Source organism: Antechinus flavipes, chromosome 3 (genome assembly GCF_016432865.1).
Source record: "Antechinus flavipes isolate AdamAnt ecotype Samford, QLD, Australia chromosome 3, AdamAnt_v2, whole genome shotgun sequence".
NCBI lineage: Eukaryota > Metazoa > Chordata > Mammalia > Dasyuromorphia > Dasyuridae > Antechinus > Antechinus flavipes.
In genome coordinates, this window is record NC_067400.1 from 620,256,838 (window position 1) to 620,274,728 (window position 17,891).

The 17,891-nt window shown below is 43.4% G+C and overlaps 1 protein-coding gene across 2 annotated transcripts; it reads left to right on the forward strand.

The window, feature by feature from the left end:
* Nucleotides 1-1,798: 1,798 nt before the first annotated feature.
* Nucleotides 1,799-14,062, forward strand: KLK11 (kallikrein related peptidase 11). 2 transcript variants are annotated; one of them, XM_051989609.1, is made up of 6 exons: nt 1,799-2,018; nt 9,510-9,591; nt 9,862-10,018; nt 11,842-12,107; nt 12,660-12,796; nt 13,821-14,062. In XM_051989609.1, the coding sequence occupies exons 2-6, from the start codon at nt 9,552-9,554 to the stop codon at nt 13,971-13,973; spliced, it is 753 nt and encodes a 250-aa protein (XP_051845569.1). In that variant the 5' UTR covers nt 1,799-2,018; nt 9,510-9,551; the 3' UTR covers nt 13,974-14,062. The 2 variants fall into 2 exon arrangements, with proteins under 2 accessions (XP_051845569.1, XP_051845570.1); XM_051989610.1 differs by lacking the exon at nt 1,799-2,018 and having other exon boundaries at nt 9,511-9,591; nt 9,862-10,022.
* Nucleotides 14,063-17,891: the final 3,829 nt, after the last annotated feature.

Genomic DNA, 17,891 nt, shown 5'->3' on the forward strand with positions numbered 1-17,891 from the left:
TATTAAGTATCTACAATGTACCAGCCACCATTCTGAGGAAGTAGAGAAAATGAAAGAAGGAAAATAGAGTGAACGAGGAAACGAGCATGCGAAAGGAGAGTGGAGAGAGAACAAGATGGAAAAAGAAAGAAAATAGAAGAAAGAGAAAGTGAAGAAAAGAAGTAACAAAAAAAAAAAAGGAATCAGGGAAGAAGGGAGGATAGAAAGAGAGGAGAGGATAGAGGGAATGGAGAGAGAAGAGAGAAGGCGGCATGAGGACAATATCTGGGCTAGAGGGAGGATGATTGGGAGAATGGCCACTCACTCCCCAGCCCTCCAAAAGATCAAGCTTGTCTTTTCTGCAACTCTGGGAACACAAAGGCAGGAACCTGGCTTGAAGAGGTCCCTCCTGCCCCACCCACATATACAAATACACACACACACAACCCCTTCACAAGCCCAGTCAAGTCAAAGATCCGAGGCTCCTGGGGAGGTGCCATTTTGAACTCCTAATCCTCACCTCCCACTAACCTCCTGGGTGGGTGCGTGCTCACAGAAGGGCCTGAACCAAGAGCCAGAAAGCCACAAGGAGCAGAGAGATAGACACGGAGCAAAAGGGACAGAGAAACCAACAACATGGCGAAGGTAGAGAGAGCAGCTTCCCTAGGATCTTGTTAAGATCTACCTTTTATATGCTTGTTCACATGAGGCAATAATGTTGCATATAGTCTTCTATATTTACATCCATGATTCTTCTAAAAGAGCGCCTAACAGCAGTTTCTTATCCAGGGACCTTTCGCATTCTGCGTGTATTGAAACTTTTTATTTATTGATTATTGTTAAGTTCCCCCCCCAAAAAAAAAAAACACAATGATTTTTTTAAAAAGAGAGACAGAAATGAGAGCAGAACAAAAAACACAACACTGCCCGAGTAGGAGATAAAGGATAGAGGCTTCCAGAGAGGGACAGAAAGACAAACAGCTAAAAGAGAGGGAGGAGAGAGTAAAGAAAAGAAATAAAGCAACGAAGAGGTAGAGAGACAGTCAGACACACACAGAGAGGGCGAGAAAGAGACAGAGAGGGGGAGACAGACAGAGGGATAGAGACAGAAATAGAGACAGAGACAGAGAGAGACAGGGAAGACACAGACTCGACACACAGAGAGGAGAAGAGAGGGGACAGAGAGAGAGAGAGAGACAGAAAGAGGGACACACACACACACACACACACACACACAGAAAGAGACAGAGAGACAGAGAGACACAGACAGACACAGACAGACACAGAGAAAGACAGAGACAGAGACAGAGAGACAGAGAGAGAGACAGAGACAGAGACAGACAGAGAGAGACAGAGACAGAGAGATAGAGACACAGAGAGAGACAGAGACAGAGACAGAGACAGAGAGAGGTACAGAGAGAGAGACAGACAGACAGACACCGAGAGAGATACAGAGACAGACAGACAGAGACAGAGAGACAGAGAGAGGTACAGAGACAGAGAGACAGAGAGAGGTACAGAGACAGAGAGAGGTACAGAGAGATACAGAGACAGAGAGGTAGAGGAGGGAAATAGAAACAGATCCTCGGAGAGACAGCTGAGGGAAAAGAAGGCACAAAGGAGCGAGAGCTACCAGGAGGACCAGAGAACTGGGGAAGGGGAGATGGTTCGCCCAGGGAAGTAAGCCGGGGCTGGCTGAAGCTGCGGAGGCCTAGGGAGGCGCGGGGCTGGGCCGGCGGGGCAGGGGGAGGCGGGCCCCTGCACACTCCGCCCCCTGGGGCTCCCCCCCGCAGATAAGGCCGGCCCGGGCGGGCTCAGTCATCTCGGGGCCCGCCCGCCGGCCCGGCCCGGCCCGGCCTCCCCTCCGCCGGCAAAGTGCACTCGCTCCGGTCCCTGTCCCAGCCCCAGCCCCAGCCCCAGCCCGAGCCTGAGCCAGAGCCCCAGCCGCCCCAGCCGCCGCCGCCGCCGCCTCGGGAGCCCGCCCGTCCCCCGCCCCAGGCCCCTCCCCAGGCTGCCCGCAGGCCCACTCCCACCCCCAGGTGAGCTCGGCCGAAGGGGATGGGGGGGACCCACTCGACGCCTCGAATCCCGGCTTCCAGACCCCCGCGTCGGAGCGCGCAGCCTGGCCTCCGGGCCTGACTCTGCCTCTCCGTGTGTGTCTGAGTTCTCGGTCTCTGGAGCTTCTCCTGGTCTTTTCTTCTCTCTCGGTCTCAGGGGTCTTGCCTCGGGCTCTCCGGCTCACAGTTTCTCGCGGCCGTTCCGAGTCTCTCAGGCTTTCTATAGGTCTAGCCGCCTCCCCTGTTCCTAGTTCTCTAGGACAGTCCCCTCGGACTCGCCTTGCCTCTGGTGCACTCTGCGTGGGGCTCTCTATCGCTCTGTTTCTTCCTCCTCAGGTGCCCAGGGTCCGGCTGCCCCCAACCTCCCTGACCCCCTGACCCCGGAGCGCCTGGCCCTACCCGCCCCCGAAAGTGCAAATTGGGACACGGTCCCGCCCTCTCCAGGCGGGACTGCCAGCACCGAGACCCCGCCCACTCTGGGGCCGGGAGACCCGGAGAGCCCGAGAGAACGAGCCTAGACCGCAGGATGTGGGGCAAGACCAAGGGGCCGGGGCCGGGCCGGAGCGGGGGAGGTCGGGAGAGGGGTTAGAACAGAGCCGATGAAGAGCTGTGTGAATGAGTGCGTGTGTGTGTGTGTGTGCGTGTGTGTGTGTGCGCGCGCGGGTTGGGGGACAGCGAAGGGGGACAAGGAACTGGGAAGGGAAAGAAAGGGGAGAAAAAAAAGGGTAAAGGGGAGTCCATGGCATTGGTTAACTGCCTGCTCTGGGGCGCTGGGCAGAATTAACTCGTGCCCAGCCTATAGAGTGAAAAAGACCAGAGGGACGCTACATCCCCAAGCTGAGACGCGACTGTATCCAAAATAGATACAAAGTAACCTGGGGGGGGGGGCGGAGGGAGGGAGAGGATCGGGAAGAGATGCGGGGAAGAGATTCGGGGATGCGATCGAGAAGAGACGCGGGGAAGATTCGGGAAGAGATTCGAGGATGGGATGGAGAAGATCTCGGGGGAAGGGATGGGGAAGAAATTTGAGGAAGTGATCCAGAAGAGACGCGGAGAAGGGATCGGGAAGAGATTCTGGGATAAGATCGGGAAGAGACTCGGGGAAGCGATTGGGAAGAGGTGCGGGGATGGGATCGGGAAGAGGTGAGGGGACGTGATCGTGAAGAGACACGAGGGTGGGACCAGGAAGAGATTTGGAGATGAGATGGGGAGGAGGTGCGCGGACGCGATCGAGAAGAAATTTCGGAAATGGGATCGAGAAAAGATTCGGGGATAGCATCAGGAAGAGATTAGGGGATGACAAATAGAAGAGATTTGGGAATAGCATCGGGAAGAGGTGCAGGGGCAGGATGGCGAAGAGGTGCAGGGACAGGCTCTGGAAGAGGTGCGGGCATGGATCGGGAAAGACAAAGAAAACTTGCTTTACTCTGCTTGGCTCCAGACCAGAGGTCCAGAGGAGCAATGGTCCGCGTCTCCGGTGTTGTTGACAGATGTTGGTCCAATGAATGGAGCAGCTTCCTAAGAATTGGAACTATCGGGGAATGCAACTCCCTAGCCTGCCAGTCTGTAGGGAGTCTTCCATTGCAGAGGTCTCCCGAGGGAGGCTGGGGTAATCCCTTGTCCATTATATTGTGGAGGAAATGAGTGCTGATGTCCAAGGCAGACTAGATGATATTTGAGAGGGACTTGTAACGGGCGGAAGGAAGGGTATGCTATGTAGCTGCACTCGATAGAGAACTGGAGTCATTTCCTTGAGTTCAAATCCGGGCCTCAAACACTAGCCGTGTAACCCTGGGCAAGTTATTTAATCTTGTGTGCCTCAGTTTCTTCCTCTGTAAAATGAGCCAGATCAGGAAATGGCAAACCGCTCCTGTAACTTTGCCAAGAAACCTCCAAATGCGATCATGAAGGGTGAACAACAACTGAGCATTAATATTACATTGGAAAGTCTGTGAAGTACTTTATTTATATGCATTATCTCATTTGAGATGGAGGGAGAAAGGTTGAAAATAGGTGAGATAAGAGAGAGATAAGGGAGCGAATAAGCAGAGAAAGTAAAGGAGAGAAGATGAGAGAAGGGAGGGGAAATAGGAGGCATTTAGAGGAATATCGTTTGAGAGGTGTTAAGAACAATGGATATCAAAGTGGGGGATAATAAAGAACTGAGCATCACTGGGATGTTAATAAGATCCCTTAATCAGGCGAACCCATGAGCTTTTTCACAAGGCATTGTTTGATTTCTGAGCTCTCAGTAAACTCACAATTTTGAAAGGTGATTTGCTGCCAAGAATCCCTGCTCCCACTTGGAATTACCCTCCTTTTCTGATTTTCCTAATCCAGTGGAGAATGGAGGGGGAGAAGAGAGAATATAAGCTCCTTAGATAAGAAAAAGATTCAGTAACAGAATATATCTTTATCCTAATGATTGGTTACCAAAGACCACTACAATTCCGATTTGCAAATCTTGACTCAGTGAGAGCTGTCAGAATTATGTTACTGAACTACACTGACTCTGTTCGTCAGTGAAATGAGTGTATTTCAAGTATCTGGGCCCATTTTTGAATTTTAGAAAGTAAATGATTAGGAGCAGAGTTGCAGATGTTTCTAGGGGGGATGCATACCTCAAATATAGATTTTGAAGGTCTTTTTCTTGACCAATATTATCAGATAATGATGGAAAGAGAGGGAGAGGAGAAGGGGAAAGAGGAGAAAGAGGGACAAAAAGAATGAGACAAAGAGGAAGAGAAAGGATTGAATAGGTTGTAGAAAAAGGAGAAACACAAAAACAAATGAGAGAGGAAGAGAGAAGGGATAGAAGAAAATGAAGGAAAACAAGAAGAAAGGGGAGAAAAGGAAGTAGTATGGTACGAGTTTCTTATTTTATATAGAAAATTAGCAGCCGATAGAAAGAAAATGATGAAAATGTACGTTACAGAGAGACTGAATGGGGAATAGAGATTTGGGAGAAAGAGGAAGATAAAGCAGAGATGATATATTGGGCCGACTAACAAAATTGAACAGAACGAGCAGTTTGGTTAGAGGTAGAGAGAGACAAGAGTCGGGAAGAGGGATTATTTAGATGGAGGGTATAGAAAAGGCAGTGAGGGATGAATGTTCTCTCTATTGAATACACACGACCAATTTTTGTAAAAATGAAATCTACAAATCAGAGGGTAGAAGCAGGAGGAGAAAAAGCATGAAGAGAATCCTCATTGTCCGTATAAATCATGTTATCCTTGGAGGATAATAGAGACAACTCCAGGTAGAAAGACAGAATGAGGATATCAGGAAATAGATCACGAGTTTGACAAGACAAGAAATGTCAGACAAATTAATTATGTTATCTAATGGAACTCCCTCTGACAAAAGCAGCACTAAGAAATTTATTTAATCTTTCAAAAGATGGATTAAAGCAGTGACAAGGGGAATTTTTCTTATAGATCTGGTTTGGGGAAAATCAGTTGTTGGCATGAAAAAGCTAGAAATCTTGAGGGGGATGTTATCACTTCATCTTACAGCATGATAGAAAAAAGAGAAGAAATACAGGTCCAACCTAATATAGGTCCTAGATTTAGATAAAAACATTTCAAAAAGCTTAGAGAAAGGGCACATAAGATTTAGTGCATTTAAATTCTATAAGAAAAGCCATCCCAGGAAGAATAGGAAACTTGCAAGTGTGAAACCATCAAAGTGAAAAGGAAAAGATAAGGACGCATAGGGAGCTCATCTCATTTTTTTTTTTTTTTTTTGGAAGACAAAGTAAGGACAGATAACAGGATGAACACAGAAGCTAGTTATGGTCCTGTGAAAATAGAATCAGGAGTCCTAAAACTTGTAAGTAGATGAGGCTGCCAAGTAATGATAAAGGGAAAAAAAGATATCTTTTTAAAAGAAGTTGTACTAGGGAATCTAGAAGGAATAAAATTACTGTTCAGATTTGAGATGATAAAATGCAGGGGTGCTCTACATTTATTTGGCTTTTGTTTTCTCTGCCATAGACAATGAACTTTGGAATAGAAAGAGCAAACAAAATTGGCATACAGGAAGTTAATACTCCATATGATAGAAAAGTGGAAGAAAATTACTGGATGGCCCTGGATGAGTTAAAATTATTAAGAAGAGATAAATCACATTTCTGAGAGCTGTGTCAGTGACCCATGAAAGGGTTGAAACATAAAAAGTAATGGATCCTGAAGAAAGGCAAGCATTGTACTGATTTTCAAAAAGAAAAAAAAATAGAAGAGACAGTGAAATGAAAATCGTTAGCCCCAGATACTTGAAAAGTAGACATTATTAAAAGAATGGTAATGAGCATCTAGAGAAAGTAGCTTCCTCAGGAAAGATTATAGCAACCCAATTCATTTTCTCTTCTTGACAAGTTTTCTAAAATCATCAGAGTGGGCTGCCATAGTAAAGTTTTTGATAACACCTTTTATACTTTTTCTTGCAAAGGACATGAAGTGTGGACAGGATAATCATATAATTTACTAGATTCAGAGTTTGATGTCTGGACAGGTTCACAGAGTTTTTATTGTTATTGTTGTTATTCAGTCGGATCAAACTTTTCAAGATCCCATTTGTGGTTTTCTTGGCAAAGATGCTAAAGTGCTTTGCTATTTCCTTATCATTTTACTCATTTACAGATGAGGAAACTGAGGCAAATAGGGGTAAGTGACTTGCCCAGGGTCCCACAGCTAGTGAATATCTGAGACTGAATTTGAATTTATTATAATTCAATGTCAATAAGGTAAGAAGTCTCCAGTGGAGAAGGCGGAGGTCTGGACTTAGTCCTGTTTTATTTAATATGTTTATCACTAACACAAGCAGAGATAGAGATGCTCCTTACGTGAGCTTTGCCGATGACCCCTCTATAGGAAAGAGAGCAATGCTATGCTTTGTCAGAAACAGAAACTATAAAGTTCTTGGCAGATTCAAATGTTGAAGTCTAATCAGGTGAGATTTTCCAGGGACAAATGTAAAATTGTGCTTCCTACTGAATAAATTCACCTCAGCAATATAAGATGGAGGAAGCATAATTAAATAGCAGTTGATTTGGGGGGAAAACGGAATTTTTAGAACATAAACTTCTTTAAGACAAGGGCTGTTTTTCCTTTTGTTCCCTTTATATCTCCTATGCTTGGCACCGTGCCTGGCCCTTAGGAGGGGCTTAACAAGTATTTGTTGATTAATTTTTATAGGCTGCAAAGTTGATATTTCTCCATGATAGCCTACTATAAGAAAATTAGAGGCTAGGTCTGTGGAAGTGATCAACCCTCTGCTTAGGTCCTGGTCAGACAACTGGAGTGTTGTGCCCAGTTTTGTGATCACCATTTAGGGGGAGAAAAACAAACAAACAAGCTGGAACATTTAAAAAGAAAGAAGACTAGAATGCTGGAAAAACTAGAGCTCTTGCTGTACAACAATCAGGAATCTGGGATGTTTATTCTTGAGAAGAGAAGATTTAAGGGGATAGAAGATTAAAGATTAAGACTCTGAGTTTAAATTTAAGGATTTCAGATGCTTTAAGAATTTAGAATTCTTTAATTCTTCTAAAATGTCTTCTTTAAGATCTCAAGATTGAAGAATTTAAGACTAAAAATTTAAATGAAAGGATTTAAGATTCTTTAAGAGTTTAGAATTCTTTGAGCTTAAATTTAAGAATTTAAGACTCTAAGAGTTTAAATTTAAGAATTTAAGGTACTTTAAGAATTTAGGATTTTTAAATTCTTCTAAAATTTAGGGTTTAGGATTCTTTAAGAACTCAAAATTGAAGAATTTAAGCAACTTTAAGAATTTAAATTTAAGGATTTAAGATTCTTTAAGAATTTAGGCTTCTTTAAGAACTCAAGTTTGAAGAATTCAAGACTCTTTAAAACTTTAAAATTTAAAAAACTTTAAAAACTTAAATAAATTCTCTCTAAGAAAAGATAGAAATCTTGAGGGGGATGTTATCACTTCATCTTACAGTATGATAGAAAAAGGGAAGAAATGCAGGTCTAACATAATTTTTAATTTATTTAAATTTAAAACTTTACAATTTAAAAAACTTAAAAAACTTAAACTCTCTCTAAGAGTTTAAATTTAAGACTCTTTAAAAATTCAAATGTAAGAATATAAGATATGTAAGAATTTAGGATTCTTTAATTCATCTAAAATGAAAGCTTTAGGATTCTTTAAGAACTTAAGATCGAAGAATTTAAGACTCTTTTAGAATTTAAATCCAAGGATTTAAGATTCTTTAAGATTTTTTTTTAATTAAAGCTTTTTATTTTCAAAATATAAGCATAGATAATTTCCCAACATTAACTCTTGCATTACCTTGTGTTCCCCCCTCCCCCCTCCCACACTTTTCTCCACCCCTCCCCTACATGGCAAATATGTTAAATCCAATATATGCATACATATTTATACAATTATCTTGCTGCACAAGAAGAATCAAATCAAAAAGAAAAATCATGAGAAAAAATAAAATGAACACTAACAACAGCAGAAAGAGTGAAAATGTTATATTGTGATTCACACGATTCTCACAATCGTCTCTCTGGTAGTAGATGGTTCTCTTCATCATAAGATAATTGGAACTGGCCTGAGATTCTTAAAGAGTTTAGGATTCTTGAAGACCTCAAGATTTAAAAATTTAAGATTCTGTAAGAATTTAGTATTCTTGAAGAACTCCAGTTGGAAAACTTTAACATTCTTTAAGAATTTAAATTTAAGGATTTAGGATTCTTACTTTTTATGAAATTTGAGATTTAACATTTTTTAAGAATTTAACATTCTTTAAGAACTCAAGATTGAACAATTTAAGATTCTTTCATTCTTTAGAAACTCAAGATTTAATGGCTTAATAGCGGTCCTCAAGTATTTGAAGGGCTATCATCTGAGAGAGGGATTGGATATGTTCATTTTGAGTTCAAAGGACAGTATCAGGAGCAGTGGGAGGAGGTTGCAGAGGAACAGATGGAGGTTTCTTGCAAAAAAGAATCCCCACATCCTTGGATTCAGCCAATATGAGGATGGGCTTCCCCCCAGGAAGTGATATGTCCTTCCTTACTAGAATCCTAGAAACAAAGGTTGGTTATACCAACTGATCTGCCATGTTTTAATGGGTTCTCCTTCACTTATGAAATGGACTCGAATATCAGTGTCCATTGTATCGATGTCTCAAGTCCCTTCCAACTTTGACATCCTGTTATTAAATAACAGGGAGGGGTCAGGGACCCTTTCCTCATTCGGTTCCACTCTTCCAGCTCTCATTCAAAGCAAACAGAATTCTTTCCCTCTCTGAGGCTTCAAAATATGTTCATAATGACTGAATCTCTCTGGAAAGGGAATGCGTTAGGATTTTGCAGCTAAATCTCCAGCATTCATGTTGAGAGGGGCAAGTATTTGGATGGAAAATGTCGTATGGGAGGGGAGAGGAGCCTTACTTTCCTTGCTGCCTCCACAGCATTTCTGCCTCTATTTCTCCAGACAGGAATTGGGGTCTGACCCTCTCCTCTGACATCTCAGATCATGACTCTTCTGGCCTTAATGGTGTTTGCTCTGGTGACAGGTGAGAAATGAAATTAGCAGAGTGGTAGTGAGTGGCTCTATCTATAATTTCATCCCCATTCTTTCCCCAGTCCTTTCATATTCCTATATCTCTTCTTATTTTCATGGCCATTCTCCATCCCCTAACAAAGCCTTGTATCCATTTCCAATCCCTTCCCAAAACTATGTTTAACCCCATCTTCTCCCCTTCCTTTTCATTTTATTCCCTAATATCCATCGTCCCTCTCTTCCTGTCTTTTCTTCAGATGCCTGACCCCAATCTTCTTCCTAGGTCGTGTCCAAGCAGAGACAAGAATTATAAAGGGGTATGAGTGTCCCGCTCATTCTCAGCCTTGGCAGGTCGCACTGTTTCAGAAGACTCGTCTACACTGTGGGGCTTCCCTCATCAACCGACAATGGATACTCACAGCAGCTCACTGCAAGAAGCCGTGGGTGCGGGGGGGCGGGAGGAGAAGACTGGGGTTCAGGGATGGGATGAGATTTGGTTCAGGGATGGTGTTAAGGATGGGTTGGAAGAAAGGGTGAGTTTAGTGATAGGATAGGAATGGGGAAAGAGGCAGAGCTAGGGATTGAGCATGGAGAAGTGCTATTTTTCCTTCCTTTTCATGATTCAAGAGACATAGCTATGGCTGTATCTAAGTCTATATTTCTATGTTTATATCTTATGTTTGTATATTTATATCTGTATCTATATATCTATATCTATGTCTTGTCTAAATATCTAAGTCTATATCTTTTTCTCATATCTCCCTATATTTTCCTTTGTTTCCTTTTCTTTCCTTTCTGTCTCTGTATTTTAACTCTGATCACCTTTCCTCTCACATCCCATTGTCTTTCCCTCTCTTCCTCTTCCCAAATCTTTCCTTGCCATAACTGCCAATCTCTCCCACCCATCTCCAACCCTGTGTCTCTTCATCTCTCTGTCTTACCTCTTTCATCCCACCATCTCTTCCTTTCCCTCCCTTGCTTTTGTTAGCTTTCTTTCCCATCTTCCTTCTCTAATCCAATCTTTTTTAAAATTTTATTTATTTTTTTAAATGAAAGCTTTTTTATTTACAATACATATACATGAGTAAGTTTTTCAACAATGACCCTTGCAAAGCCTTCTGTTCCAAATTTTCCCTCCTTCTTCCCATCCCCTCCCCTAGACCGCAGGTAGTCGTATACATGTTAAATATGTCTAATCCAATCTTTCTCTTTTTCTCCTAGTGTCTATTCTCCACTTCTAACCCTGATTCTTTCATTTCCTTTTCTGTCCCTCTTCATCTCTTCTTCAACCTCCTTCCTCTCTCTCTCTCTCATCTCTAATTTACTCCACTTCTCCTATGCCTTTTTAAATCTCTATCCCCCTTCCCTATCTTTCCAGTCTATAAATTAGCATCTCATATTTCTTCCTTACCAGAATCACAGAATTTCCCTTTCAAATTTTCCCTTTTAATTCCCTTTTAAATTAAGAATTCCTTCCTTCTGCAGTGCTGGGTCACCTGCAAAATTGGCGGTCTTGACATATATCCAAGTTATTGATCAAAATAAGAAGTGGCACAGGATCAAGCATTGATCATTAAGGTTCCTCACTTGATCCTCCTTATAAAGTGACATGGAGCCAACAAAGATAACTTCTTGGGTCCATCCATTCCATTAGGTCAGAGGCTACCCAATTGTGCCATTGTCTAGTCTCCATTTGTCTTCTTTCTCCCTTACAGGAATACTATGAAAGGCTTTATCAAGTGATTTACCAAACTCTAGGTAAACCCCAATTATAGCCTTTCCTTGATTTCTTAGGCTAGTAACTTGCAAAGAAAGATTATGATGACAGGATCAATTTGGGATAAAATCATGTTGATTTTCTGAGATCATGATTACTTTTTTCTACATGTTTACTAACCATCTCTTTAATAACTTATTTTTGGTATTTTCCAGGAATCACAGACCTTTTGCTTTTAAATTCTTCCCATTTCCTTGCAACAATATCTTTTCTCTAGTCTTACTATATCTTTTCCTTTTTCAATTGATCCTTCCTCTATTTCTCTCTCTCTCTTCATCTGCAGTATTCTTTCCGTTCTCTCATTCTCAGTTCTATGTTCAGTCTCTTGAGTTCCTTTTTTTTTCTATTTCTCTCTCCCACCTCTAACTACTTTCTCTCATTTTGTCCCACTTCTCCCACTCCCATTTTGTCTTACTTTGTCCCTCAATTTTGTTCCTCCGACTCTAACTTCCTCTTCTTCATTTTTCTTCCCCTCTCTATCTGTAGCAAGTACTGGGTGTACCTGGGTGCACATAACCTTCAACGACCAGATAACTGTGAGCAGAGGAGGATGGCAACCATCTCTATCCCCCACCCAGGCTTTAACGGCAGTCTCCCCAACAAGGATCATCGAAATGACATCATGCTGGTGAAGCTGAACACTCCTGTGATGCTGACTAAGGCAGTGCAGCCCGTAACCCTGCCTGAGGACTGTGTCACCCCTGGCTCCCGATGCCTCATCTCCGGCTGGGGCACCACCACTAGCCCCCAGTGTAGGGGTCCCTCTGAGGGATGGGGACACCCTGAAAGGGGAAGCGGGTGGACAGGAACTACCTGGGGAGATACCTAGAGATCCAAAGACAAGGAGATGTATATGGAGACAAGTAGTAACTAGGGGAACAAACTGGGCACGTGGGGAGCAGAGAGAGACAGGGAGACAGATAAGGGAAGGAGAGAGCATAGAAAGAAACATAGGGAGACATGAAGCATAGGGAAGATACAAGGAGGCAAGAGCTGAGATTTGGAAAGAACCATGGAGAGCCTGGGGGATTCAGGGAAAGTAGTACTGGGGAGGGGGGTGTTGAAAGAGAAAGGAGGTGGTAAAAAAAAAAAAGGAGGATGGAAAATTGATAAATATCACAAACTAGACATACCCATTGTGAAAAGGGAGAAGGAAGGGACATCCTCTAAAACGCAGCCTTCCTCCAGACGGATACAATTCCTTTGGGAAATGTGGATGCCCTGCTGAGGGTTCAGCGTAGTGTGGGAAGGGCTCTACTAAGACAGGGATGCTTGACTCATGCTCAGCTTCTCTGCCTCCACAGTGACTCTCCCCCATACACTTCGATGTGCCAACATAACCATCATCGATCACAGGGAGTGTGAAGCGGCCTATCCTGGGAACATCACCGACACCATGGTGTGTGCCGGTGTCAAGGAGGCGGGCAAGGACTCCTGCCAGGTCGCTGAAAACACAAGCCCAGTCACTAACTACATTCTTTCCCCGCCCCATTCCCCTCCCCATTCCTATTCCCCTTCCCACACCTATCTCACCCCCTTCTTTCCCACCCCTATCTCCAGCCCATGACCATGTCACCCCTTCATACTTATTATTCCTATCTCCAATCCATGGGCATCTCACCCACTTCATTCCCATCCCTATCTCTATCCCCATGGCAATCCATCCCAACCCTTTCATTCCTATCTCTCTATCCCATGACCATGTCACTTCCCTTCATATTTATCCCTATTTCCATCCCATGACCATCTCACCCCAATCATTTCCATCCCAATATCCCCATGGTCATCCCACTACTTCATTCCCATCTCTGTCTCCAAACCCATGGCCATCCCACCCCTATAACCATTCTATCACCATCCCATCCCCTGCATTCCTACCCCTATTTCCATCCCATGATCATGTCACCCTCTTCATACTTATCCCTGTCTTCATTCCATGACCATCTCACCCCCTTCAATCCCATCCCTATCTGTATCCCTATGGCCATCCTACCCTTTCATTCCTAACCCTATCTTCAAATCCCGGTAACTATTTCATCACCATCTCACCCCTTTTTTTCATCCTTATCTCCATCCTATGACTGTCTCACTCCCTTTATTTCTACTCTATTTCCATCCCATGGCCATCCCACTTCCTTAATTCCCATCCTTATCTCCATCCCAAGGCCATCTTACCTCCTTTACTCCCATTCTTATCTAATTCCCATTATCATTCTACCTCCTTCATTCCCATCCCTATCTCCAAATCCCTGGCTATTCCACTCCTATAACCATTCCATGGCCATTCCACCCTCCTCATTCCCATTCCTATTTCCATCCCCATGGCCATCCCACTTCCTTTATTCTCAGCTCTATATCCATCCCATCACCATTCTACCTTTTTAATTCCCATCCCTGTCTCCATCCCCATGGCCATCCTTAGGCTAATTTCACTAAAGCCAACTTTTTTTTGCCTGTTCTCACAGGGTGATTCAGGAGGACCTTTGGTGTGCAATGGAACACTTCAGGGCATCATTTCCTGGGGCCAAGACCCCTGTGCTGTCAGCCGGAAGCCAGGTGTCTATACTAAGGTCTGCAAATATGTGGATTGGATCCAGCAAACCATCAAGGACAATTAACTTGACCGAAGAATATTCCCATCCACCTCCTCCCCGCATGCTTCCCCTTCTTGTCTACTTTATTCACAATAAATACTCCTGGAAAGTCACTGGTCTTTTTTTTTTTTTTTTAAAGCAAATTCATGACTCCCCCCGCCTTGTACAGGAAGCTAACTGTGGCTCAGTGACCTGAGAGGCAGCCTGGCTTAATGGAAAAGCTCTATTTGGAGGCAGGAAGGTCTGGCCTCAAATAATGTTCTGCGCCTTTACCACTTTCCAATTCCTGAGCATTTGACACATCAAAGTCTATATTTTACTTTTATAAAAATAGGGTGGGGGGGAGAGAGGCAGTTTGACTTAATGTCCTCTAAAGAACTTTCAGTTCTAATTCTGGAACTTTAAGATTCTAAATTTTATTTCCCTACTAGAGAAATTTGGGCCAGGTCTCAGCCTTAAGAGGAAATGGTCCGGACCTTGTTTCCCATCTCTGAAGTCCCTCCTGAAGGGCAATCACACTCTCCTGCTCCCCCCACCCCAACAAGTTGGGCATCCTTGTGGCCCAGGGAAAACTGGGGAAAACAAGCGGGGAGTGGGGGAGGAAGGGGGGAAGGCAACATCCTATAATCTCTGTTAGCATCAGTATAACTTAGAGCAATACCCTCTTCTCTGGACCTTAGCTACTTTCTCCTTAAAACAATGGGCCTTTAGAACAAGAAAGGGGCAAACAGAAGCGTGTTCTTAGAACTCAGAATGTCAGAGCTTTAGAACTGGAAATGTCAGAGCTGGGAGCAGTCTTAGAACAGGGAATGTCAGGGCTGGGAGGGGTCTTAGAACAGAGAAAGTCAGAGATGGGTGGGACTTTAGAACAGAGAAAGTCAGATCTGGGAGGGGCCTTAGAAGAGGGACTATCAGAGGTGGGAGGGGCTTTAAAACAGAGAAGGTCAGACCTGGGAGGAGCCTTAAAATAGGGAATGTTAGAGCTGGGGGCTATCTTAATGGAGGAATAGTGAATCAAAAGAGGGAGGTTCTATTCACACTTTACTTGGCCTTGACCAAATCACATCTGCTTCAGTGTTCCAATTCTTGGTGTCATGTCAATCGGTCAGTCAATAAGTATTCTTTCTCTTTCTCCCTCTCTCTCTCTGTCTCTGTCTCTCTGTCTCTGTCTCTCTCTCTCTTTCTCTCTCTGTCTCTCTGTTTCTCTCTGTCTCTCTCTGTCTCTCTCTCTCTCTCTGTTTCTCTGTCTCTCTGTCTCTCTGTTTCTCTGTCTCTGTCTGTCTGTCTTCCTCATATTTATATGTGTACACATTTATTATGTGTATATATATATATACATATATATTATAATGATGATGATGTGATTATGTGCCAGCTACTGTGTTAAATGCTGGAAATATAAAAATAAGCAAAAGATAGTTCTTACCCTCAAGGATCTTACAATCTAACATATCAGGAAAGGACTGACATCGTTGGGCTGTTGTGCTTTTAGGGTTGCGTATCAGTTGAAGGAAGTTGGGATGTTTAACTTTAGGAAGACATGACGGCTATCTTCAGTTATTTTAAGATTCCAATCTTTTCTGGAAAAAGGATTTGGAGTTCCGTTTGGTCCAAGAAGATGGACTCTAGAGCAGTGGGTGCAAGTGTAAAAAGACACAATTAGGTTGATGGTGGAAACATTTCCTAATGCTGAGAGCCATTTGGAAGTGGAATGGACTGTCTTGATGGTGGCAGATTTTCTCTAAATAGTGGTCTTCACTTGAAATAAGCAACTAGGAGCACAGGGGATAGAATCATGACCCAGAATCAGGAAGATCTAAGTTAAAATCTCTGTCTCAATCACTTCCTTAGCTGTGTGACCTTGCCTGCCTCAGTTTCTTTTTCCACAAAAGGGAATGATATCATCTGAGTTGGCGGGTATACATATACAAGTGGATTGTTATTATGACTGCTCCTAAGGTATGTGCAGAGGGAATGGTTGTTCAAGGGCAGGCTCCTTAATTCCTTCCCAACTCAGACAATTTTTGCCTTTGTTCACTTGTCTCCCTCTTCTCCCCCCTCCCACTCCCCAGAGAGCAGACAGGATGAGTGAGTTGGCAGGTGGGCAGGAAGCGTGGGAGAATGGAAAGAATGCTGGACTGGTGGCCAGACAATGGGAGACTAAATCCCATCTCTGCCATGGACTCTCTGGGCAATCTTGGGCAAGTACCTTTCTTTTTCTCGATCTCAGGCCTTCCAGATAGAAAATGAGGCCACCGAACTCAGAGCTTTGGGATTTCCCAGAGTTCTAGATCTGGGATCCAGAGGCCAGCAGGCAGCAACTCCGACAAAGCCTGGAGGAAGCAAGTCTATCTAGAGGCATTATGGCAGCCACTTGGACACATAATTCAGATTGAAGAGAAGCCAACGCTATCAGCTAAGGGGCCCATGGTTCTGGCCCAGAGCCAGGAAAATGGGCAGTTGGGTCAGATGCCAGGTGGTTAATAAGTGTGGACAAAATCAGAGGCAGAAGCAAGAACGGAGACCTAATAGGCACAGAACATGCAAAAGCCAGGAGCCCTGGGAAGGGAGTCCTGTCAAGTTAAACCAGATTTTGAAGCCTGGGATATACTGATGAAAGAAGCTGTCAAATCACTGGGCCAAGAAGCTCCTGAGTTCTATTGTTTATAGGAGAGCTGTTATGGCAACCCGTTCACTCTCCTCTTACCTATCCTAAAAGTACAGAATATAAAAACAGGGAATGTCAGAAATGGGAGGGAACTTAGAACAGGGGATGTCAGAGCTGGCAGAGCCCTTAGAACAGGGAATGTCAGAACTGGAAGGTGTTTCCAAACAATGAATGATTGATCAATAAACATTTATCGGGCTTCTTTTATCTCTGAGGCATTGTGCTAAGGACTAGAGAGAAAGTATGAAGAAGAATTTCAGTTCCTGCTCTTGAGGAAATTATAATGACATGTTACTCAAAAGGAAGCTGAAAAGGGGAAGAGAATGTTAGAGCTGAGATGGCCCTTAGAATAGAGAATAGTTGAGGTGGAAAGGAACTTAGAACTTCAGGCCAAGAAGGGATCTTTGAACAAAGATGGATATGTCCCAGGAATCTGGAATACAGGGAAGCAGCTTTGGGGTAGACCATTGGATCCTCTGAACCTTTAAAGACCTTCAGGCCTGACTTTGTCATGGTATAAATTTCAGTGAATCATTTAATGTCTCTTTGCCTCAATTACCTTACCTGAAAAACAAAAGTGTTCAATGGGATTACCTCGGATTTTCCATATTTTCCATTATAAGGGACCATCTAACTTTGATGATCCGTGTATTGTGTTCTAAGGTCCTTTCCAGTTTTAATTTTCAATGTTGTATGTTTTTTAAAAAAATCTTTCCATTTCTGGTATTGTATGTACTGGTTCTTTACCTCACACATCAGATACAAGATCTGTAGCCATAGTTACACTCAACTGACTACAGAGATTATTAATTAGCAGTGTGACAGTATCTGTTTTTCCTCCATCCTGGATCCCAATCTTGGTCTGTTGTTATCTGTCAATTGTTTTTCATGCTTTGAGACCCATTTGGGGTTGTCTGAGTAAAGGAGTGATGTCGTCATTTCCTCTTCCAGTGCATTTTTATCGACTAGGAAACCGAGGCAAACAGGATTAGGTGGCTTGTCCAGGACAACACCAGTTGGTATTTGAGGTCAATTTGAATTCAGATCTTCCTGACTACCCCCAGAACTCTAACCACTGTATTACCGGGTTGCACTAATCTAGGTCTACCCCTGGGAATTAAACTGTTTCAATAACTAGTCCCAGACAATTGGTTCTATCCAGATTAGAGATGGTTTCTAAATGGCTCTCAGTTGTTATGGGTTGGACTGAAGTTGATTCCCGAATGGAGTCAACTTTTGAAAATGCACCAATTTAGGTTAAGGAGTCATTGGGA